This window comes from Bemisia tabaci, unplaced genomic scaffold (genome assembly GCF_918797505.1).
Source record: "Bemisia tabaci unplaced genomic scaffold, PGI_BMITA_v3".
Lineage (NCBI taxonomy): Eukaryota > Metazoa > Arthropoda > Insecta > Hemiptera > Aleyrodidae > Bemisia > Bemisia tabaci.
In genome coordinates, this window is record NW_027311739.1 from 243,458 (window position 1) to 267,724 (window position 24,267).

A 24,267-nucleotide genomic window follows, 5' to 3' on the forward strand; every position below is an offset into this window, starting at 1 on the left:
GCACTCGAATGAAGTGAAGTAAATGTTCGTGGTCGCATGCAATCGAAAGCTCGATGTGTGCGATGAGTTATGACTGACGGAAAACTTATTTGCCCTTCATTTTGAGAGTCGCTAGGCAAAAACAGTTACGTAGCAAAATAGCTGCACTCTCGGAAACGAAAACAGATAATGGTCAGTTAATTTGGTTATCATTCATACCTGGAAAGGCAGCTCTTACGCCTGTTATGAGGGTCATAGCAGCTAGTACAGAAAATAAAGAGTTAGAAACTCAAAAAACTCTGTTAATACATTTATAAAAAAAAGAGCGAAGAGGAGGGGGGGGGGGGGTTGTATTATCACTAGGAGTAATTTCAAATACCGCGCTCTTACGACGCGACGGCAGCGCCCTCTGACTGGCTGGTGGTTTGTTGTTTTTATTGCGGATCGCTTGTGTTGTTTTCAAACTTCAAAATTTTGCAGCTCTACCGTGTGTTACAGTTTTGTGATATAAAGTGATTTTTCAGTTCAATTTCATACTTTTGGCATGTATTCTTTACATCGTGCAGCTATTTAAACTCCTGTGTATGTAGAGATGTCTCCGATCACATTTACTTAACGTTCTTTTTCCCCTTTTCTTGCCAAGCACCTCTCAGATTTAGGTTAGAGATAGGTCACTTACAGACCTTCCCAATTGAACCCACCGTTCTAATCTATTATAGAGATGTGAAAGAGATTAGAGAGTTTTTTTAGAAACCAAGGCGCATTATCGTACAAAAATAGGTTTACGTCCGTTCCCTTCACAGATGCTTCATCTTAATTCGTAGGGTTGTGTTTGACTCCGCTGCTAACAACAGCCGCCAAGTATCTAGAACTCCTGTATGCTTCTCTGATTCTCAAAATCTGCAAGGCTTGGAAAAATGAGTCGTAAGTGCTTTTTTCAAACTCTTTCTCTCTAAACTTCTAGTGTAATTATATAACCGAGTGTAATATGGTTTGAATGGATGGCAGAGTGAAGACTCTAAATTCGATTCGGATGCGATCATCTGTCATCTCTCCTGATTGATTCGTCGTATAACTAAGAGCTCATGCAAGATCAAAGCTAGTCTTCTATCCTTAGTTGCAATTAAAGGAGCTTTTTTGAATTTCTTGATGAGTATTATAGAATTTGTATTTAACATGTGAGGCCAAGCATGAAAGCAAACTGGTTAATTTTAGGACCTGACTAGCCTATCCTATGTGAGTACCAGAATGTTACTTATGTAATTTTCCGCTCTCACCATTACCATAGTATTAATACACTTCAGATGTATGACCTCCAAAGGTCCAGTAAGTCAATTCAATAAGAAATATTCTCTTAGACCAAGAAACATAACAATTGATGAGAAGTATATTTAATCTAATATTCTGCCTGATTATGTATTTTTAGGAAAGTGGATCAATTTCTTCAACGATGCTGGAATCCCTTCCTCAGCAGCGGCAACGTATGCCCTCATTTTCTCAGAAAATAGAATCTCTCAGGACATGCTCTTGGATCTGGATCGTGAAGTGTTGAAGGAAATGGGCATTCAGACAATGGGCGATGTTATCTCAATTCTAAAGCATGCAAGATTTGTCTATGAAAAGGTAATAATTAGTCAAAAAATATACAGATGTTCACAGGATCAATTTGACCCAAACCTAGCCAAAAGAAGTCCATTTTCTTGGTTCTTTTAAAATACAATGTCTACTATGGATTTTCCCGACAGAGGTGTCGGCCTCCTGTGGTGTAATGGTTGTAGCGCTGGCCCTATGACCAAGAATTCCAGAGTCCGATACGCGGCCAAGTGATCTGAGTTTAATGGTCTCAGGCGATGGTCACCTGGGGCTGGGATAATAACCGTGGGATTAGCCAATAGGCTATGGTAAAAAATAAAAATAAAAAAATAAAATAAAAAAAAGGTATTGTTCATACATATCGACAGCGAAACTCCCAAACCACGTAGCTCGTGTGCGGTGTTTAAAAATTCCTGCTTCTATTTTATTTTTTTGAAGGAAAACAAATCAACGTCATTTCTTCCAGTTTTCACAAGATTTTCCTCACACAGCAAAGGAAAATCATGGAAGTTTGCAAGAATTGACTTTGAATAGTTTTCCATTTAAAAAAATATTGTATGACAAGAAGTCTATGATGTCGCAAACTGAGCCATGTGGTCTGTAAGTTTTCCTGTTCATATGTGGATGCACTTGGTACCTCTATAACATGCACCTATTTCACGTTCATTTTAGACTAAACGCGTTCTTTGTTACAAACTTGTTAAAAGTGATGTAAATTAGTTTCAAAAGTGTTCACAAGAACAATCTCATCATGAACCTGTGAACAATTTTGTCTGTTGTAGACTGCCAGGGATACAGTGTTGCAATCTTCATCTAAGGATAAACCTGAAAACCCTCCCAAGAAGACTGTGGTTTCAACAGTTTCTGTTCCAGAAAATGACCCTTATTTCTATTCACCCTCCGTTGAACTTAAAAAGCAGAGTAAGTAAACTTAGTACTTTCTATTTTGCTTTGCATCTTTCTTTGACTTCAAGAACTGGCATTGGAAAGTTCATAGTGAAAAAAAAAAAAAAAAAATAAGTAGGTAATATAATTTTTATTTATAAGCACATCAAAAAGATTTAGTCACAATTTATTAAACCCTAGCTCATTGCGTCAGACTTAAAAATAGGTGTAGCCAGTAACTTTATAACAACAATCTGTATTATTTTTTTTTTCTTTTTGAGAAAATTTATTTGAAAAATGTACAGTTTAAATTTCCCAATACAGTAAATCATCTCCCTAAAGCCGAAGCTTGTGTGTGTGAGAGATTTTTGAAGAAATGATCAACCAGATGAAATGAAGCCAAAAAGTAGCATGAAATTCAACTGTATTTTTACTATTTTAGTCAAGAAATCATATTGATCTAAAGTCCTCATCATCTGGGCGGTGTACGTTTGCAGCAGAGCGAGTTCATGCAAGTCACCCATCTCTAATTTTGATGTTTTTATATAATGTATGCACTCACCACAAGCAAAAGCTTAGTGGGTTTTTACTCTTTATTAATTTATTTTTTAAAATGTTTTTTTCAGCTGAGGAAAAGAAAGCTCCCCGAAAAGCAGGTCCTGTTCTGCCACCAAACATGAAGTTATCCTCAAAAGCATCAACAGCTGCAGCTAATTTTCATGACAGTGACACTGGTAAGTCATCTTTAACCTTTTTCTTGTATATTTCATTTTTATTGTGAAAAGATTTTCCGAAAAAGCAATTGTCCATTTTTTTAACCCAAATTCTTTCAATTTCAAGTTTTTGGCCCATTTTCTTTTGTAGACTTTTTCCTTTGATTATTTGTACTGCAATATAGAACAACCTAAGTGATTGAAAAGAGATTTACTTAGTCAGATTTTAAGTGATTGAAAATAGGTTTAGTCAGATTTTAATTAATTAAAATTAAACCCTGAAGATATGTGTGGTCTTCTTGATGTTGCGTATTTTCTGCTACTTCGGGAGCTTGATCTGATTTTATTGCTCTCAATATTCCTGAAAGATAATGAAAATAGTTGAAAAATCGGTTATTAATTTCAAGGCCCTGATCTTATTAAGTATGTTGGGTACTTTTAGATAGACTTGAAACAATCAAAAAAGTTTGGGTTTTACTCCGATAAGACTTTTTAACACTTTCAAGCTTTACAGAAAGACTGAATACTTACATAAGTATAATAGTTAATTAACTTTCTCTAGTTAATTAACTTTCTCTACCCATTGATGCTATAATGTCACTAAATTCATCATTCTTTGGAGTTTTGTCCATTTTATAATTAATTCTGGTACGGAGCTTACTTTTAAGGAGATAGTTTTTTATTTATTTTCTTTCAGGTGATTGCCAAACTGTTTAAATTTATCTACTATACTGCACTACTTTTCTCTGTTACTACTATTGCATTACATTCCACACAAGTTTCTGTCTGTTTTAAAAGCTGTATTATATTTGTTTTTACTGTGTAAAGCTTTATCTTCGAAAAATGAAATTTCTTCTTATCTTTTCTTATCTTTATCTAAAGATCGTTAAATTGAAGTTTCACAAAGCTCTCTAGAGGAATGAATGGAAGCTTGATATGAATGGTTGTGTTAGTGGAAGGAGTATATGATTATATACTTTGATGATATTCAGGACCAGGAATTACTATGCAGCTGCTTTCTCAGGAATTCCATCGTTCAGTAATCAAATGTCTAAATTGAACTGTCTTATGAATAGTATCTAAAGTACTTTCTTGTTTATAGCAGGCTCAAGGGAGAAAAAAAGCAAAGACTGCACGATTTTGAAACGAAAAATTAAAACAAGTGTTCAAAAAGGTGTCATTGTGAAAGAGGAAACTGAAGAAAGTGACAGTTCGAGCAGCTCCTCATCAAACAGCTCCCTAGAATGTGTGAGTAAACTCAGGAAAGTCATGCCCGAACCAAGTAGCAGCAACACTAGTACTTCAGGACGAACTACGGCAGCAAAACCTTGTAAGTAGTCACTCCAATAATAAAATATCTACATAATCCATGGCATAATGTTGTGTTAAATATAGACATACAATATAGGTCCAATATCCAACACAGTAACACTGGTCAAAAAATAAATGTCAAGTAGGTTTGCAATAAGTCTGATATTAATTCTGAGTAGATTTTTAAAACTGATTCCGTAAATGGAAGGCGAAACTGCAAAAACTTTCAGAATGTTCAGTTCTTTTCTTCAGTTGCCAGATCTCACTCCCATATGTTACAATACTCCTCACTCTTCTTTTTCTTTTTGCAAATACACAAGTTTTTTAAAAGAGTTCATTTTTAGTTTGTTTCAGCGGCACCAAAAGGACTGTCTCAATTTTACCAGATAAAGAACCAGAGATACTTCCAAAAGCAGGCACAACTTTTACCATCACAATGAGTGGAGCTCGTGCTACTTCTCCCGAACCAACGAAGGTAGGTTTAACCTTATGAAGCAAATAATTTTTTTCCATCAAATGATGAATTTTATCTGAGTTTATTTTGATTATTGCTCACTATGTTTTCTTTTCCAACAATATGGGTCTTAATGCTCTTAAGGTGTTTCTTCTGCACATAGGAGAGCGATCATACAGTCGATCGATCAGTTAATGATTTCTGAAGTTTCTCTGAGCATCACAGCACATTGTAATATGTCAAATATTAGTGCACAAAATTTGACTAAGAAATGTCTTGAAATAACTCCAAATGTATGTTTCGAGAGACTGTTACAAATCTAAAAGCGGAACAATTGGCGATACTCACCCAGACTGTACTCTTAGAGTTATTTCGAAGTGTTCCTTGGTCAAATTTTGTGTACAAATACGTGATGCGTTATAGCGTCATGTGATGCTGGTGAATTCTTGAAAAATGTTCTAAAATCCAGAAATCATCAATTGATCTATGGAGTATCAATCTCTCTCTGAAGTGTTGAGGTAAGTGATGTTTTAAAACTTTACTGAAACACTATTCATTGGTCTAAATTTTTTTTATAATTTTTATCATGTTTTGTAATTAACTTCACAAATTTCCAGAAATCTGTGTTTGCTCGGTTGGATAACAAAAGCTCTAATGTGTCAGGAGATGTGGCTGATACTGATTTTTCTCTTGCTGGAGAGAAAAAATTTCCTTTTGATGGTATGTATTTGTTATAGTGTTTGCCTAAATAGTGTATGATTTACATTCAAGTGATAATTTTTAGCATATTTGCAACTCTGTTCTACAATATTGCCGTCAATTTTGCCTATAAAGGCATCCAATTATGTATTAGTTTATTTATGCTGGAATGTCTAGTCAATTATCAAATTGTAATGTGAAGGGAAAAAACTTACTTCGGTTTTTCATCGTGATCATGAAGTGGATAAAAACTGGGATTAACTCGAGGCATGAGTCCAAACTTCTACAAAAAAATACTTGTCAATGAACCAATGAAGCTCCCATACAACATGGATGATCAATCGATCTAAAACTATGCATGTAAACATTCTTTACATAATTGAAGCGAAAATAGAGAAAGAAAACGTATTAAGTCCAGAATTAATTCCAGAATAAATTGAAAGGAAAACTGTTTAACGCAGCAGTACAAATTATTAAAGCCTCAACAAATATTCATAGATGTATTGAAAATTCTCTCTTCCTAGGTATTTTAATATTAAAAATTTCAATTATGCCTCTTCTTTAATTCTCTAACGAATGTTACCAAATATTGATCTAAAACTTTAACTTCATCACTGAGATGAGCAAACAGAAAAAAATGTAGTAATCAGAGTTCAGAAATCAATAGTAGTTGATCTAGAGAAATATCTTAGCCGCAGAATGAATACTCAATCGCTGTTTCTTTAATTAGCAGGCAGTGCAGGCTCATTTTCTTTCTTCTTCAGGGGGGTGGGAATGGATTTTGGTTGCCCAAGGAATATTCAGTTTACTGAACGCCCCCAAATCTTTCTCAGGACACTTCATAATTTTTGTATTTTGTTTAGATTTAAGTTTTAAGTCTTTAAATTCTCTTAGTTTTAAGGTATGACATATGTATGTGCCCTGAAATAATTTTTGTATTATAAATTTACTTGCAACTATTATTTGTAGACAATGGACTGCTACCGACAGTGGAGATTAAAAATGACCTTTACACCCCAACTGAGGAAGCCTACTCGAAGGAAGATGGAAGAGGCTTGCACGAGCCTGTAGCATGGGTGAAACCCATCATTCACACTGAAGGAATTCTTGGTAACGTTCATCATAGTTTTCCTCATCCTTCACTGTTCATTTTATTGAGGCAACTTTTCCATGCTGAAATAGTGCTGACACTCAAGTGAAAATAGCTAGCAGCCAAATTGGCTAGTCGAATTTGGAATTAAATGCAAGAGCTTAAATCCGAGCATGCGTTATCGGGCATTGGAGTCTAGTTTCAGGTGTCTGTCTATTGTTGCAGAGGTACTCTTTTCATGCTCAGTACCCCTAAGTGTAATCGACCATGCAATACCCACGTCTTATGCCAACTTTCAATTTGTTTAAAACTGCAAATTTTGTTTGTGAAGTCAGATTCAAAGTAAAATTTTTGGAACTTCACTGGTATATCTGAATTAATGAATGAATATTGTGCTCTTAAACAAATGAAAAAAATCGTCAGAAACCCAAGAATTGCAAAACATAGGTATTACTCTCCTCGAACTTCTGCTCTAAATGTGTTATTAACTTACTCATCTTTTAATTTTTCCAGCAAATCCAGCAGTGAAACCTAAAACAGGTCCCAAAGAGAGACTTGGAATGACCTCGTCTGCTTCTCCTTTTCTTTCATCTCAAGCTAACCCGTTTGATCAGCATTATACGGTTGTAAGTTTTTCCTTTTTTTATTTCACTGTATTTTGTGAAGTTTTAATAGAGTTTAGGGGAGTTCAAAGGAATTCTTGCCGGAACGCTATCGGTATCGTCTTTTACGGAAACTGGTGGCAGTACCGACAGTGGTGATGATATCGTTAACAGCCCGTCTTATCGGAGTTTTGAGAGCTCGCTTTCAATGCATTGTTGCCCCGTGTGTCTGTTTGTCAGATTGCCTGGCGCAGCGGCGCGTAAAATAGATGTACGAATGGCAACAGCTTATTTTTGTCATCTCCGAAAACTCAGATCGCTATCGGTAAGAACGCTCGAATCGTAACTTTTTCTTGATGGAACTGTTTCGGTAGCTTACCGACAACCGATAGAACAGCCCTAATAGAGTTACTGTCGGACCTGATACTGGTCATTGAGAATGAGCCCAAATTACGTAATGTACCCATTTTTTAAAATATCTTATATTTTGCTCTCTTGGAGATCAAGTGTAAAATCTCTGTTAGATGCTCAACTAAGGGCTAGGCAAAACTTGGGCTTTAACAGAGTTCAACTACATATTATGGGTATTGTGGGCACGAAAACATCCTCTGTGGAGGTAGCTCCTGTTATTGGTGTTATTTTTATTCCGGATAATATGCTATTCGTTGAACTGATTATTGCATATCCAACCAAATTTTTTCAGAGCTGAAATTTAAATTTTTCCTGCAGTATCATTGTTTTTAGATAAGATAAGATAATGACTGGTGAAAATGGGAACGGTGTATAGTGTGCTTCAAGGTATTATCACATCAACTTAGCAATCTCTTTGATGAAATTCAAGATTAGATTGCTCATCCATGTCCATTTTATGCATCCGAAGTGTGGAGTCAGAGGTCCAAAGTTATCCATCCTAAATAGTTCAAGTACTTGACATGCGCAGCACATAGTCAATGCATCGTACTTAATTGCATTTTCATTGATTTTAGATTTGAGTGCTAAATTGTTAACTTTATTACTTACAATTTAATTCACCGTTTTGCACCATGAAAGCACCACACATTTTTTAAACAAATTGGGAACTTACTATCCATGTTCAGAATGCTATAAACTTGATTTTTCCGAAAAATATTAGTTACCATAACTTAGCTTTAAACTGTAGAGGTTCTTTTTTATCTAAAAGTAATTCTCTCAATTTTCAGGTCGACTCCTCGTACATGTCTTCTACAGATGGGCTTGGTAATAAAGAAGTTGTGTTGGATGATGATGATGTCTTCTACACCAATGACATGCAGTCCAACAACATGCACCTCTCTAAGGTTGTGGAAAAGAAAGTGTCCATCCCTAGTATGGATTACGAATTGATGGAAAAACCCTCCGTCAAAAACAGAATTTCATTGAATCGACCAATTTTATATGGGGGAATAGCCAAAGTAACAGGTGGGAAACCTTCCTTAACTGCCAAGGAGAGAATCGCTATGAGCTTAGCACCAGATACCAAAATCAGAACCACTGCTGCAATCCTGGCCAGAAGTAGAATTCGTCCTAACCCATTGGCTAGAGAGAGTGCAAGTGTGAAACCCATCAGAGAAAGAATCACTTTCGACTCTGCTTCATCAGTCAGAGATAGAGTAGGAGTCAAACCAACGTCAACAGTTCGAGATAGAATTAGCGTAAGAGCACCACTTCCACCTAGAGAGAGAATTAGTTTAAAACCAGCCATCTCTGCAAGAGAAAGGATTAGTTTAAAAACAACTCCTTCTGTTAGAGATAGGATTAGTTTAAAATCGACTTCCTCCGTTAGAGATAGGATCAGTTTAAAGTCAACTCCCTCTGTCAGAGAAAGGATTAGTTTAAAACAAACTCCCTCTGTTAGAGAAAGAATTAGTTTGAAACAAACTCCTTCTGTTAGGGAAAGAATTAGTTCAAAACCAACTCCATCTGTTAGAGAAAGGATTACTTTAAAATCGGGAACTTCTGCCAAAGGAAAAATCAGTGTTAATCCATCTATTGCTAGAAGGGAATTAATTAGTTTAAAATCACCTGGCTCCAGAGAGAGAATCTCTACAAAACCAACAGGCTCTATCAAGAACAGGATTAGTTTAAATACTGCCACTTCTGTCAGAGAAAGAATTAGCGCGGACAGTAGGCCAGCCAATGGTAGATCAAAGCTTTTAAACATGGACAAGATTGCACACAAAGGCGTGCCTGTAAGAGCTCATTTTGGTGACTTTCAAAAAGCATTGAAAAATAACGGTGTCTCTAAGCAACAAAACAGAACTTCCAATGTTTTCAGTAGGTTAGGCTAAGTCAATTGTGGAGCATTTATTTTGTGCTTTCCATCATAACAGATCTGTAAACCTCATTTCCTACCTGATTGTAAGATCCGTTTCTTAATCTCAGATTGAATAGACTTACCATTAATCATTTCAAGGCTCTCCAATTACTAGAAAAATTCATGACAAAGAATCATCTTCTGCCTTCTAAAGATTCCATACAATAGGGAAGTTGCAGGATTGTTGAGGAAGTAGACTCATTTTTTAGTGTCATTCGGAAAATCATGACTTAATAGTAATAAGGTTGCGATGATGAATTTCTGTTAAATGTTGTGAAAAAAAATGAAGAAGTGTTATCAGCATTTTGGCAGTTACTTACCTTCAACCAATCAGCATCAAACATATTGTGCAGAGTAGTCTTTAGTTGCTTTAGATTTGTGTTTATCAAAAGAAGGACATTTTTTTATCAACCTCATAGTGTCAATTATGGTCCTCTTGATTATTTTTAGGTTCTTTTTTTTTTAATTACTTTCATGCCAAGTTCGTGCAGGCTTCTTAGGGACTGGGGAAACTAAGAACAATGGGGTAAACACTGAGAATTGAAATTGGTGGGAAGAATCATTGAAAATACAGAGACTCAGGATAAAACCCTCAATGAAGGGGTATTTTTAGACTATGTAACGACTGTCAAAATTTTAAGTCCTAAGCCAACTGATTCTGCATTCTGCCGTTTTGTCCCATGCAAACACTAGAATAGTAAAGAAAATAGGAAATTTTGACTTTCGAATAGAATCGTTTTCCAGCAGAAGAGCGTACTGTAACATTATTCGTCCTTTTGGAAAATTAATTATCATCTTCTGGAATACGTCATCGTGTTTTTATGATGATCAGATGCCCCTGTGCAAAATTACGGGCCAAAATGTGCAAAGCTATTAATGACTATTGCTCCAAACAGGTATTTTTTAAAGAAGCTCTTTTACAGGCAAACCCTTCAATTACTTTGACGCCTGTTTATGTTAAATATTAAGATATCTCTTGGATAAAATACTCTAAGTCTCTGAAGACTTAATCGCATTATGTCTTGATTTGTAGATTTTAAACGTAACATCAAAATGGAATCATCCTCATGAAGATGTTGTTCTTTGTGTTGTAATGTAATCACCGCCTGTATGTTTTTGATCATGCAACAAGGATTTATTTATGAATTGTATGAGACGATTGCAATTTCTGCATGAAGGTGTTACTGTAGCATTATGAACCTTTTTGACTGGGGCATTTTATTTCTTATTCTTTTTATACAATAGCCTAAAAGTGCATTGTCATAGTTTGTCCACTAGTCTGGCAGTCGTAGTGTATTTGTGAAAGCCATCTGAAGAAGCAATCTTTAACTACGCTTGCTATTGAATAAATCCAATGAGCTGATTCAGCCAGAAGCTGCATGTCACCACTCCCAGCAGCATTTTTGCGTAATTTTTTTAGATGATTAAAATTACTCACGAAACACTCAATGTTAAATATTAATCTGGAGCTGAACTTTTTAGCTGGAGCTATGAAAATTAGTCAACCCTCTCTGTATTATTCATAATTTTCTTCCTTTATCTCCTTTCTTGCTACATAGAAAATTTAACTAGAATGACTAACAAGTACTATTGATTATAATTTGAATTTTGAAGTTTGTTGAGATTTAATTTTACTCGGATAGTTTTTTCCTTATTTTCTTTTCTTTATTTTTGCTCTACACATACCTGTGAACTTTTTCTCCTTTTATTTGAATTTACTTGTGCCTTACATCATTATTAGGACGATTTTTCAACAAAGTATGGAGTATGTTATAGTAATCAGCATGATAAGTATATGTAATAAGACCATTCTATCTCTTAAATGTTCTATCATAGCCAGATTCGACTACCTCTTGACAAAAATTTCACAATAAAAATAAGTAGCATGTAGGTATGCAGGTTTTGAGAATTTTGAGAATTTTAAGACTTAAATGAAGAATTTTACCGTTCTGAATTCGAACCTTTGATGAGTGTTTAACAAGGTTTGTAATACTCATCCAATTTTAACACAGATGAAACTGTTTCAAAAGGTGATGGTGTCAAGCATCATTTATTCATGCATTTGCCGACAGTGTGTTGAACATTTTGAATTCTACTGTTTATTTATTTTCCCTCAAAGGGTGGACCTCGGAATTTTGTTGGAAATGTGCGTGATTTAATCAAAACACCTTAAATTATACTAAATACTTTCCTACTATTGATCAAGTAGAAGAATTTTCTTGCAAATTGTTGTATCAAAAGTCAGAAACAGTGCAATTTCTGAAAACTGTCTTTTGTATGTCCTTTTGATACTATTTTTATTTCAAGGATACCACTCATGTCATCAGGTACCTACATGCAGTTAGTGTATTGTATGTGGTTTTATTTTAACCTCGTAAATAAAATTAACTCTTCCTCATTTCCTAATGATTTTCAGTTTTTCTATGTCTTTAATATTTTTACTACCATGGATTTTCCCATGTCAGATTGAAGAAAAGAAAGCACCCTCCCTCTCCTCTGGAATCAGCTTTTGACATACTGAAGAAAATTACCCAATCCGAAGCATTTAAATGAAGTCAGAAATGCTGGCATTGGTCAGAAGTATTAGAAAACAGTAGGAATTTTTAAACCAAAATCAAGCGCTGCACTTTATTCGCCTCACTTGAATTTTGCCTATCACGACAGAACAAACTTTTTTGCTTTTTTCAGAAACGACTTATCTAAAACTTTATGTACATAACTTGGTGCTCTCACAAGTGTGCCTGTAAGCTGTGATTCCTTCTGATACATGTTACTTATTCATAACGGTTGACAAACAAGCACCCACTTTCAACAAAGTTACCCTAGTTTTGCTGTACGTAGTAATCAAAGAGAATCAGTTTACAGTCAATAAATGTCAGCTTTTTTTTGTCTGTAACAATTGAAAAACACTCCAGCAAAACTTTTATGTTCAAGAAAACGTTTGTTTGTTTGTCCCTTTCTACATCACAACTGGTTAGTGCAAATGCAAACACTGCACTGTTTTTTAATTGAAGTGATATGATTCTTTTCATTGAATCCCAGTTGCTCCAGTGACCAATAAAAATCAAATGAATACCACTTCATCTACGAGGTTTTATTTTCAACCCAATGAAAGTGCCTAATTTATTTAGGTCATGTTCTGAGTTCAGATCATCACCAGGCTATGAAATCAATTGAAGTTATCTGGACAAGTTTAATAGTCATAAAGTTTGAGGCATAGTTAGATGCCATCGAGCAGAAGTAATTCTGCTTCACATGAAAAGTTCTGATATAACCCATATTATGCACTTGCCTAAGTGCTATAATGCAAAGATATAATAATACTTCATATTTCCTTGTGAAGATCGACCATCTTAGATTTATGACATCTATATCTGTAGAGAAATATGAACAAAATAACCTGGTTTCTGTGGATCCATTGGGATTGTACCTATTTCTTGTAAAACAATTATTTTTCATTAGGAACTTTTAGAAACTTAAAGAAATACCTACTTATTTTGACCCTAAAAATGCACTCAAGTATTTTAAATGAGGAATGAAGAAAAGTTTCAATTTCTTCTGCCCTACGAAAAACTTTATCATAATTTAATTAAAAACATAAAATTTAAATGCATCATCAGCTGAAATTTTTCAGGGACTCTAGTGTGAGAGTTTTAGTATGTTCACTTATCGTGACTTCAATAGTACTCAAGATTTTTTGGTGAAAAGAAAACGACAAAAAAAAGTGACAATTTTTTGCTAGTGAGTTTTTGTAATTTTCTCTCATCACAGGCCTTCAAATCTTTCGTGGTTTAAATTGCAGTTTTTTTTGAAGTTTTGAGATTGAAACATTATGTTAGGCACTTATTACATTTTATAATTCTTCCAAATTTTCTCAATTTTCTTTCTGTCGTTGGAAAACGAAATGGTACCCAAGTAAAGTGAGTAAATCAAATTAATAAATTCGAAATTTTCACGAATGCAGTCCACGGCATCAGTCAAGTCAATTGAAAAATTTTCCTGAATTCGATTTTTTTTAAAATTTTCGAAGGAAAACAGCAATATTTTGCAATCCCGCGGTAGATAGCAGTAAATATCTAAGTAGAAATGAGGGGGGGGGGGGGGGGGGGGGCGCCGCGACAGCGCGAGTGCGAGCGCCTTCTTGCGGCAGTCGCGTTCCGGTCCATTGTCCGAGCGGAGGAAACTCGTAGAGTGAGGCGGAACAGCTAAAGCGGAATTAGTAGGAAAACAATGTTGGTCCATTGGTGTTTTTAATCGAGTGAAGCCAGTTTGCAGTCAGTCGACCCAACAACGGAGTGTTTCGGTGGCGTGTTTTTAATTTATTTAAAACCCTATAAGGGTTCGTTTTGGTAGGTGCGGCGACCTACCCCAGTATCCCTTTTGTAAGTGCGGTTTGGTTGTAGCAAGATGATTAGTAACTCCAATCATCTTTCCAACAATGTTGATGTGTACGGGGATGGCTACATGGAACCCGAGGAAGAATGGGAGAGGGAAGGATTACTCGACCCGGCTTGGGAAAAACAGCAAAAAAAGGTACGTTAACAGTTTCCCGATCGCCTAACCGATTTAAACCCGAAACCTCATCTTTATATAACTTAATTTTGCCTGTGATGTGAGAATGGACGACCAGTAACTTGTTCTGTTTCCTCCCCATTTTCCACTGCCATCAATCAAAACAGGCCTCCAAGCCACCAAGCATTTTTGATTTCGAATTTCATCCTTCGAATCCACGCTCTTCGGCTTTTGAATTTTTGGTTCCTTACCATAATCTGCCAAGATATTCAGCAGTTGATTTTGCCATCAATTCTTATCATCTCATCATTCTTTCCTTAGTGTTGATTTGTTGTTGATGCTCGATTCATACGCTGTCTCCTCTTATGCAATATTAAAATATAAATCAGTTCTGAGCTGAAAAAATTAGTCAAGGAGACTTCCCCTATACTGGAAGTATCTTTTTGTTTACAAATGCGGTGGATGAGTCTTAGTGTGGAGGGGTGTTTATCAACTGCTTTCAGCGCACTCTCAACAGAGGACCACATTTATTCAGTCCCCACCAAGTTTCTAGTTTGGCTGTTAATTTTGATCCTCTTAGATATCAGGAGACAGAATCAAGGGCATCAAGCCTTAAAAATTTCCCAAAACTTCCTAAGTTTTGCTCATCAACGACTATTCAAATGGAGTGGGGTTCTGTCTCATCTCTTTCTGTTATGAATTCTACTCTCAGACTGCTTTCTCAGTATAACGTTTATTTTCACCTTCTTTTATCTGGTGTAAGTGAATATTCAAATCGCGCAGGAAATATCGTCATCAATGTACATATATATCGGAAGGAACCTGAATAAAAATGCAAGTGAAATCATCACTAAGAAGATCAAAGTCTCAATTATTTCATCATAAATGGAAATGACAAAGATAAAATTCTGAGTTGCCTAAGTGAACATCAATTACAAACATTTAAAAGATATCAGTGCGCTTATGAGCATCACTGAAGTAAGGATAATGTTTTAGTCACATACCTAATGTTTATAGTATGAGAAGGGTAAACCAGTAAATGCAGGTAAATGCAGGTTTAACTGCATTTTAGAAACGCCAGAAATCAAAAAGTCACACTTTTCGAGTTCAAATTGTTTGACGGATTTTACCAAAGTTAGCAGAACAACTTTACTTTTTTCCTAATTTCCTTTCATGTTTCATTTTTTATTAGAAAATTAAGCGAATCTTTCCATTTACTTAACTTTTGTATAAGTATTATTCACAATTTAGAGGATATTTACCGCAAGTTTCGAGGCTTTAAGTGTCTCACTTGGTTTACTTAAATGAAAAAAACAAACCAAGAGAGAATGTTAGGCGATGCGAAATGTAGTTAGGCTGATTTTGGTTAAACTCCATCTAAGCATATGCTCTTTATCAAATTCCCTTCTTTTCTTCTGAGTACCTATTTTTTTCTTTCAATCTAATGTTTGCAAGCTGTATTACTTATCTGTACTATCATTGTCATTAAGCTGACCTTTGAGTCTATCTGCTTGGATATGTATGCTTAATTGGTCAAATTAGCATCATTCTGATCAGATTTCATTTTAAAATCAAACAAGGTACTAATTTCCTTTAATTTACTCACCCACCTAAATTATCTTATCTTTGCACGCGGTCTTACCTATAACAGTTACTTATTTCCCCTGTGACCTAATCAAATTACTTAGTCCGTTCCTAGTATCATCCTCAATCATTTGTAGTTGGATAAGACATGGACTCCATTTTTTCTTTGAGAATACCAGCAAGTTTCCTCTCCGATTTCCTTCAGTTAAAATTTGACCAAAGCTTCTGATTTGTTCTCTCTGAAGAAAGATCCTGAAATTTTATTGGTCACTAACCTTTGCTTTCAAAAAACCTGATGGGGATGTTAAATGAGAAGTATCAGTTTGAATGATTATTTTTTCTTTCCCATCCAGTAATTGCGTTTAGTAGTAAGTAGCCGAGTTCTCTTTTTTGGAAATATTTGTAGGTGCTGAAGTGAATTATGTTTGTTTACAACTTTCGTTTGTAAATGGACGAAGGAAAAAAAAACCATTCAAATAATACCTAGATTCATGCTGGAAGCAGCAGTACTCATTTTCCATTACCAATTTGACAATATTAAATGATTACTTAACCTAAATTGCTTCCCCCCCCCCCCCCCCCCCTGGGACCCAAAAATTTACGTAAGTTTTTCGTCTGCATGCTGAGATACCATAAATATTGTTTCCAAGTGGATGGCAGGGTAAACTTAATCTGGAACAGGCTACAGAAAAAAAAATTTGGAGAATTATTCGCAAACAAACCGGCTGTAAGGTACGAGGAGTACTCATGAGCTGAAATTGTTTACACTTCAAAAACAGACCATGTCACGAGCTATGACTATTTTTCGCTGACAAAGCGGCGAAAACCCCGGATATGGCGCGCTAAGGAAGCGGTAATGAACTCCGGTTAACGTGTAATCCATAATCCATGCATTGCTCTTTCCCCCCATATTTTTTTCATATTTTTTGTCATATTTTTTCAACGGACCATCCCAGAAAAATGTCACCTAGGAATGGAGAATTTGCACACACAAATTTTATTACTTTATCTAAGAGCGCCTAGTGAGCTGAGTTCGCAGTTTTTTTTCAAGAGATAATTTGCCGCCTTGTGACGTAATCTGGCGGCATTTCACATTCAAATACATGTATTTTAGCAGAATCGGTTATTCTGTCAAAAATTGCTCAATTTATGAATCAAAGGTACCTATCTTCGTGTTCAGTTCACCCAGGAGATTCCACTTAAACACGAAATTCATCAAATTTCAGACCCTTGCAAATTCTCAATTCTCCAGAAACTGGAAAAGAATAAGAAAAATGAAGGTTTACCATTATCTAAATTTTTGCGAGACACGGATATGGTGTTGATACCTATACCTACTTTTTTCGACAGAAAGCGGACCTGTAACCGTCAGAGGTATGCGCTTATAATTCGAAAAAGGCTTTCTTTTCCTATCCGCGCTTCGTTTCTTTTCTGCCTCATGTCTTTTCGGTCACTTCTTTTTTTGTCGCTCATGCAGAATGGATCCGTCATTCTAAAGTGTCAGTGTTGGCAAATGGAAGTACGTCAGGGAAACCTACGAAAAGTCAGGGAATTTTGACCGTGGTCAGAATCGTCCCAGCGGAAATGGTATCATGTTTTTGTTTGGACATGACGATCATGCTTTCTTGCTTTTCTCCCCCCCCCCCCCCCCCTTAAAGTGTCAGGAAACTTTGGCATGTACGTGTGTACTTACGCAGTCTGGAATCATTTTGGCAATGTCAAAGAAAGACCATTATTTTTTTTGCACAGTCCGGGAAAATGAGAAAAGTATGTGCAGCGAATTTTCTGCTTAATACAAAGCGAATTCCTTAAAGTTTTCAAAGAAATCCACAGAAACGTCCTCTTGTAAAAAATTAAATTAAATTTAGCAGTAGCTGATAGCAGCATGATGGCTCCTTTCTGTTAAGGCTCGATACACGATCAAATTCCGAACCAATTCTGTTCGAAGTAGACCTGTTGATGACTTGACCACTCCTCTTTGATCAAAATTTGATGGGTCGTCAAATTTTGATCAGAATGGAGTGGAATCCTCTGAGTGAACTGAACACGAAGATACCTTGATTCATAAATTGAGCGATTATTAGAGGAGATATGACAAAATAACCGATTCTGCTAAAATACATGTGTTTAAATGGGAAATGCCGCAGATGACGTCACAAGGCGGCGCATTTCTCACTTTTAAATCAATTTTTCTCCAACTTCCCATGTCAGAAAAAAATTATGAAAAAATATTGCGAATCAGCTCATTAGGCACTTTCAGATGAAGCAATAAAAAATTGCGTGCAAATTCTCCATTGTTTGCAAATTAGAAACTGTGCTTTTGACTTTATTGTAAGATTTTGGAAAATGATTATTGGCACGCACATTCCTTAAGGATTGATCTAGAGCCTGAAACTTCGGTTTTTCCATATAGTCCACACAATGGTTTAAACTTTTTTGTGATATTGATGGCTTTTAACGCGAATAATGCTGAAATCTCAATTATATTTTATTTCTTCAACGAAACCCAATCAAAATGTTTCCTCGCAATTTTTTGTGATTCTTTTAAGATGGGTGGAACTAATTCACAGATAATTTCAATAAAAATTCTGGTTTAGTTATCCCACGAAAAGATTAAACACGAGCGAACTTAAACTAATGCAATCTGATTTACGCATCTTCGACTGCAGCAATTTGTCGCTTGGCTGGCAGAAGGTCGTAACTAACTTTTAGATGAGCATGAGCCCGGGGGAGCACTCAGTTACGTGGTCGACAGGGATCACTGGAGAGTGTAGTTGCGCCCTTATGTCTAGAGGGCGACTTTATTGATTTATCGAGCATACTCAGAATGCATCGCACCGAATCTGGACCGCATTGAGCAGAAAGGAACCAAACTACATCAGCTATTGTCAATTTTAAATGGGAAATTTAATTTTTTACATAAAAACGGTCGTGCGGATTTTTTTTGCAAATTGCAGCGAATTTCTTGCTCAATACCAAGCGAATTCCTTAAAATTTTCAAAGAAATCCACAGAAACGTCCTCGTGTAAAAAATTAAATTTTTAGCAGTAGCTGATAGCATGATGGTTCCTTTCTGTTAACGCTCGATACCGGATCTAATTCCGAACCAATTCTGGTCAAAGTAGACCTGTTGATGACTTGACCACTCCTCTTTTCAAAATTTGACGAAATGGAGTGCCACCATTCATCATTTCCTGCCGCACGAAACTTTTCTGCCAAGTTTTCATTTAATACATTTTGTAACAAACCAAAGTAAAGATCTTAAGACTGATGACTCCCGACCTTTTGATGGTAATTGGTTCGGGAATTTGATCGTGTATCGAGGCCTTTAAACGCGGTCTATCTGAGGATCTAGAACTGAGGAAAGGAAAGAAGAGACAAAAGTCACATCAGTCTGGATGCATCAATCATCAGTTGGCCCATTGGTTAGCAAGTAAATGTCTGTTGAATGGTGCAATTTTTGGATGTGACATTTGTCTCTTCTTCTCGTTCCTCAGCTCTACCTTAAGAAACACTATTAAGCGTAAGGTAGACGAAAAGTCCGGAAGGAAGCGCGAAGTGGTAGACTGGTAGACCTGGAGGCGAGGCGTTCCACGTCCTTGTGTCAGGTCGTGGAGATGTAGATCCTCAATCCTCGACGCCTCGATGATGTGGCCGATATTGGAGAAAACCTGTCAGCTGCCAGCTCGCCGCCGGAGTTGCCCTGAAAACTGAAAAGCTGCTTGAAAAGTTTCTCGATTTCATGTCTTAATCCTCGATTGAAACGAGCCCGAGCGACGAAAGTGTCCAGTGAAAGTAGTTTATATGATCTCTAAGCTCCATTAATCACCCGCGGTGGCCGTGATCCTCGCATTCCTCCCATCTCGGGGTTTCTGGTGCAAGAAGTTACCACTAGTCGGAAAACGCTCAACATCACTGCCGGGTAGGGTGGACGTAGAGACGATTGTTGAGCTATGTAATCGCGGCCAGTGTTCGTATCTTACGGAACTAGTTACAAAATTCGAACTCTCGAGATTTTCCTGAATTTTTCCGGAACTAGTTACAAAATTCGGAACTCTGAGATTTTCCTGAATTTTTCCCGGAACTAGTTACAAATTCGGAACTCTTGAGATTTCCTGAATTTTTCCCGGAACTAGTACAAATTTCGGAACTTTTGAGATTTTACTGAATTTTTCCCTGGAACTAACGATCACAAATTTCGGAACTCTTCAAGATTTTCCTGAATTTTTTCCCGGAACTAGTTACAAATTGTCGGAACTTCTTGCAGATTTTCCTGTAATTTTTTTTTTCCCGGTACTAGTTACAAATTTCGGAACTTTTGAGATTTTCCTGAAGTTTTTCCCGGAACTTTTGAAATTCCCGAAATGTTCCGGATGTTTTGCATTTTCCGGAACTATTAAAAAAATCTTAAAAGAATCCTGGAACTTTTGACGGTTATAGAGTGGGAGAAATGGGAACAAAATAGTTCCGAATTCCGGAACTTTTGATGGGCATGGAATGGGAGCACTGGTCGCGGCAAAAGTTGGGTTCGGAGATCAATTTTATTTCACGTTCAGTGACGATTGATAATTTGTTATGAATTATTGCCCATCTTAGCTTTTCCTTCCCCTCGTAGTTCGTAATCGATAGCTCAAATGAAAATCTCCAAGGAGACTAATTTGCTACTATCGCTAAGTGCCGTTTGTTTCATTTTCGCACCAACTAATATTTTTTTTTAAAAATAATTTTCTGAAGCGTTTTTTCGTTTGAGCGCGTAGTCATCTCAACGAGTGGTATGGGTCTTCTCGAATTCCTCTCGACCTAGTGCCGCTTCTCGCCTCGCTCATTGTCAACCATTCTGACCACTAAATCTGTCCGCGAAGAAACCTTGGAAAAGTAAATAACAAATGAATTTCACAAGATGAAATTTATCGGGGAAGAAAGCAGAAAATTTCTGTTTCTGTGTGGGTACATCTCTCGCGAGGCTAAATGATTTGTTCCAGTTGTCCCACTTTCCGGAATTCCGTAAATAATTTTTAAGGTTATTCAATATATTAGAGAAAATAAACAAGTAGTTGACTGTTCGTACCCAGTGAATTAATCCAATTTATCAAGTTGAAGGGCGCAGGCACTCTAAACTGTGGAGGATGATGGTCAAAATTGATGTATCGAGCAAGTTATCGTCAGTTTTGACAGCGCATTTTGCCTTTACAATCAGAGATTTTTCCCCGTTTTTCTGTTACTATGCGCGTAGAAGTTGATGGGGCTGACAAAAGGTGACCTACAACTTTCATCGCGAAGACTGCGATGGTGGAGACAGGTCGCCAGCTCAAAAGTAACTTGAATAAATCGATTACATTTTGCAATAAGGAACCACTATTTCTGGCCCATTTTTTGAAACAACATACATGCTATTGGCTTTCTTATGCAGATATGTGCTTTTATGGGAGAGCCAGAGATAGTGGTTCTTTATTGCAAAATGTAATCCAAATATGGACGTCCGGAAATTTAAGACGGCCGTGGAAGTTCAGAGAATAAGCTCAGGAATTTCTTTGAAGAAAGCAAAAATAGGGAGAAAAACTGATTGTCACCTGTTAGGAAAATTTTGATCTTTATACTGTAACCTGCAAACCAAAAATTATCAAATTCGATTTTGCCTTTAAAATTTTTACCTCGAGCTTTCGGGAAATTATGAAAAAAAGAGCAGTGAAAACAGGAGCAATTTTACAAAACGGAAAGAAATCGCGGAAAAATCGAGGTTCTTAACCGTTCTGGAGAGTTTAAACCGTGCATTCAGTACTGATACCCGGTACCTACACCGTACTGATTCATTTCGTAAACATTTCAATATATTTAGTTGGCTGGTCCCTCCTCGAAAAAGTATAATAGAAGCGACAATTTTGAAAACCCGCAATGGAGATACGTGCTTTCGCACTTTGTGTGCGAATATCCAGGGAGAGATGGATTATTTTTCGTCCCGGCAATTTTGCCGGATCCTCGATTTTTCTCGACGCGCTAGCCGTCAACTTTGAAAGTTTCGGGCCTGGAAAGTTAATGGAGCGGGGTGAAGTTTGAGGTTGGAGATTTTCGCGAGGCTGGACTCGGTGCCGGTGCGTCGGCGTCAGCGTCGCGACGACCAGAATAACCGGGAGCGCCGGCGGCCCCGCGGCGGCCCTTAAAGTTTTTGTTGGGTCAAGGCTCCCGTGTCTCGACCAAGAGGCAACGAGGAAAAATTCCGCTCTTCTCCGAGATACGAGGTAAATTTTAGAGCTTTTCACAGCTTCCTGGCACCGGCACCGAGCTTCCGATGCCCCCCCCCCCTCCCCCCGGCATCCGCTGCGTTGTCAGGTGGCGTGGCCGAAAAGCTTCGATTTGCCTAGAACAGTACCTGATATAGGGAAAGTAATGGACATATCGGTAGATTTGAGGTTAGGTCATGAAGCTTCAGGACTCAAAGGGCAGCCAACCTTAAACACGACCTAATATGCAACACTGGAAAACAAAACACATTGGATCTAGAGTCCAGACTCTTGAAAACATTGACAAGAAAAGGACTCTTGATTCAAGCAGATCTAAACTTAAATCAAAAGGAAATCCGCTCAAATTAAGAGTCTGGTTTCTTGATTTTAGCAAACATCTGATTGAATCAAGAGTATTGTTTCTTTCGATGTTTTTAAGAGTTCTCGGACTCTAGATCCAATGTGTTTTTTATTCATCCAGTGCAGTGATTTATTATTATACTTGTTACGACCCGTCGCTTATAAAGCACTATTTGACACTAATTTTTGCATTTTACTCATTTTTGCGGGAAAACGTTCAATTATGAACATGCCTGGCCAGTGGCCATCTTGGTTCGATATTGGAATCTGAAGATTGGCAGCGACATTTTTTTTGTAAAAAGGCTGGCTGCCTTTTTCGGCCCTAAGAGCTCCATATTTTGACATTGCCGTACTCTCTCCATGTAGGACCGCTAGCCTGGAAGATATATCAATGGCTAAAGTGCCAAACCGCTTATCTTAATTGAGGTGTTTCAAAATCTCTGCCCCTATTTTATTTTTTCGAAGAGAAACAAGTCAACTGTATAGCTTAAGATTTCTACCAAGTATTCTGCCAATACAGAAGACAAATCAAGGAAGTTTTCAAGAAATGAAGTTGACTTGTTTTCCCAAGAAACAATGAAGCATGACTAGAATACTACCACCGTCGCAACCGGAAGATACCTGGTTTTGTACTTAAGCCATCGATTACAGGGCACCTACCGTCTGTAAAACCGGAAAATATTAGGAAACTTGATGTCATCCGAAAAAATTAGGACAAAATGAGGAAATTTGCCATGATTTTTCAACTACATTAGCACATTCAAAAGTGAAATATTTGATTTAATTAAACACGTTGGTTTGTGAAGTAAGACGAGTGTCAATTTACTCGCGCAAACAATCAGGACGATTAATTTGAAACATCAGGAAAAAAATCAGAAAAATCCCAAATGAAATTCTAATTGACGTGCACACTGCACCCTGAAAGCGAACAAAAAGAGCAGCAAGACTGGAAGTGAAATTTTAAGGAAATGAGCATGACAGTTTGAGCGGAAAATTTTATACAACTAGTCCTCTTGTTTCTTGTAAAATTTGCAATGCTCACTCTCCAAACTGTTATTAATTTTTTAAGTTTCAAGTGGGACACGGCAGATCTAAGACTAAAAGCACGAGTAAAAACAAGGCTAAAATATTAATGATATTTAAAAATCTGGGCGTTTCGAGCCGCTATTGGCTCATTTTTTCACCGAATTCCAGTGGTTACGTGATAACAACTGGGATCAGATCCCCCTTCCCCCAATTTTTTACGAATTTTTATTGTGTTGTGTAGCGTAAAATGAGCCTGTGGCGGCTTAGTACGTCCTGCCTTTGTAGTGTGTTTTTAATAGTTTAGCCTTGTTTTACCCATGTTTCTAGTTATTATTCTATCGTATTCTAACGAGTCGTTATTCTAAGTATGGATCGTATTCGATACATCAAACGGGTGAGATTGTATCGATATCGATTGGTTCAAAACATAAACATAGCCTCAAAAGTAAATTTAGAAATCTGAGAGAACGGGTCTTTTGTAACAGATTTTTTATTCTTTTGAGTACCAAATGCCAATGCAAAGTGAAATTGTCAGGAAATTTCTCATTTTCAGCTTTTCCAACTTAAATCCTTACCGTTTGATTTGAGGTTATGTTCTATTGTTTTGAACCAAACGATACATCGAACCGTTATCGAATATGGTCTATTAGAACAGTGTTCTAAACTCACAAGAGCCTTCGTTTTTTAGGCGCCATGATCGATTTTCTAGGCGCATTTGGCGCAACGGCGCCTATGGTCCACAGACCCTATTTAACGGAACTTTAGTCAAATTTTGAGGGTGGAAAAAATTAAAGTTTGGCACTACAGTTTTATAATACATACTCTCATGGATCGTCACCTAAGTTTTCATCGACTAATAATGATTTATAAGATTGTGACGGACCCTAACAACAGAGCGCGCGACAGGTC

The 24,267-nt window shown here is 36.8% G+C and overlaps 2 protein-coding genes across 3 annotated transcripts in view; both read left to right on the forward strand.

The window, feature by feature from the left end:
* Positions 1 to 406: 406 nt before the first annotated feature.
* Positions 407 to 12,058, forward strand: LOC140225772 (uncharacterized). 2 transcript variants are annotated; one of them, XM_072305682.1, is made up of 10 exons: positions 407 to 903; positions 1,406 to 1,602; positions 2,355 to 2,493; positions 3,084 to 3,191; positions 4,276 to 4,500; positions 4,826 to 4,956; positions 5,553 to 5,655; positions 6,604 to 6,744; positions 7,238 to 7,350; positions 8,526 to 12,058. In XM_072305682.1, exons 1-10 carry the CDS (start codon positions 897 to 899, stop codon positions 9,630 to 9,632), a joined length of 2,271 nt encoding a protein of 756 aa, XP_072161783.1. In that variant the 5' UTR covers positions 407 to 896; the 3' UTR covers positions 9,633 to 12,058. The 2 variants fall into 2 exon arrangements, with proteins under 2 accessions (XP_072161783.1, XP_072161782.1); XM_072305681.1 differs by having other exon boundaries at positions 408 to 903; positions 4,273 to 4,500.
* A 1,748-nt stretch (positions 12,059 to 13,806) lies between these two features.
* Positions 13,807 to 24,267, forward strand: part of LOC140225775 (alpha-actinin, sarcomeric-like) — an 86,779-nt gene continuing 76,318 nt past the window's right edge. The window contains exon 1 of the mRNA XM_072305685.1: positions 13,807 to 14,191. Coding sequence (XP_072161786.1) covers positions 14,066 to 14,191 — 126 coding nt within the window. The 5' untranslated portion in view covers positions 13,807 to 14,065. The remainder of the gene's footprint in view (positions 14,192 to 24,267) is intronic.

What these genes read in the sequence shown, in the direction of transcription:
- LOC140225772 (XM_072305681.1), top strand. An exon ending in CAAGATTTGTCTATGAAAAG is followed by an intron (nt 1,603 to 2,354) that starts GTAATAATTAGT and finishes TGTCTGTTGTAG; the next exon opens with ACTGCCAGGGATACAGTGTT. An exon ending in AACTACGGCAGCAAAACCTT is followed by an intron (nt 4,501 to 4,825) that starts GTAAGTAGTCAC and finishes GTTCATTTTTAG; the next exon opens with TTTGTTTCAGCGGCACCAAA.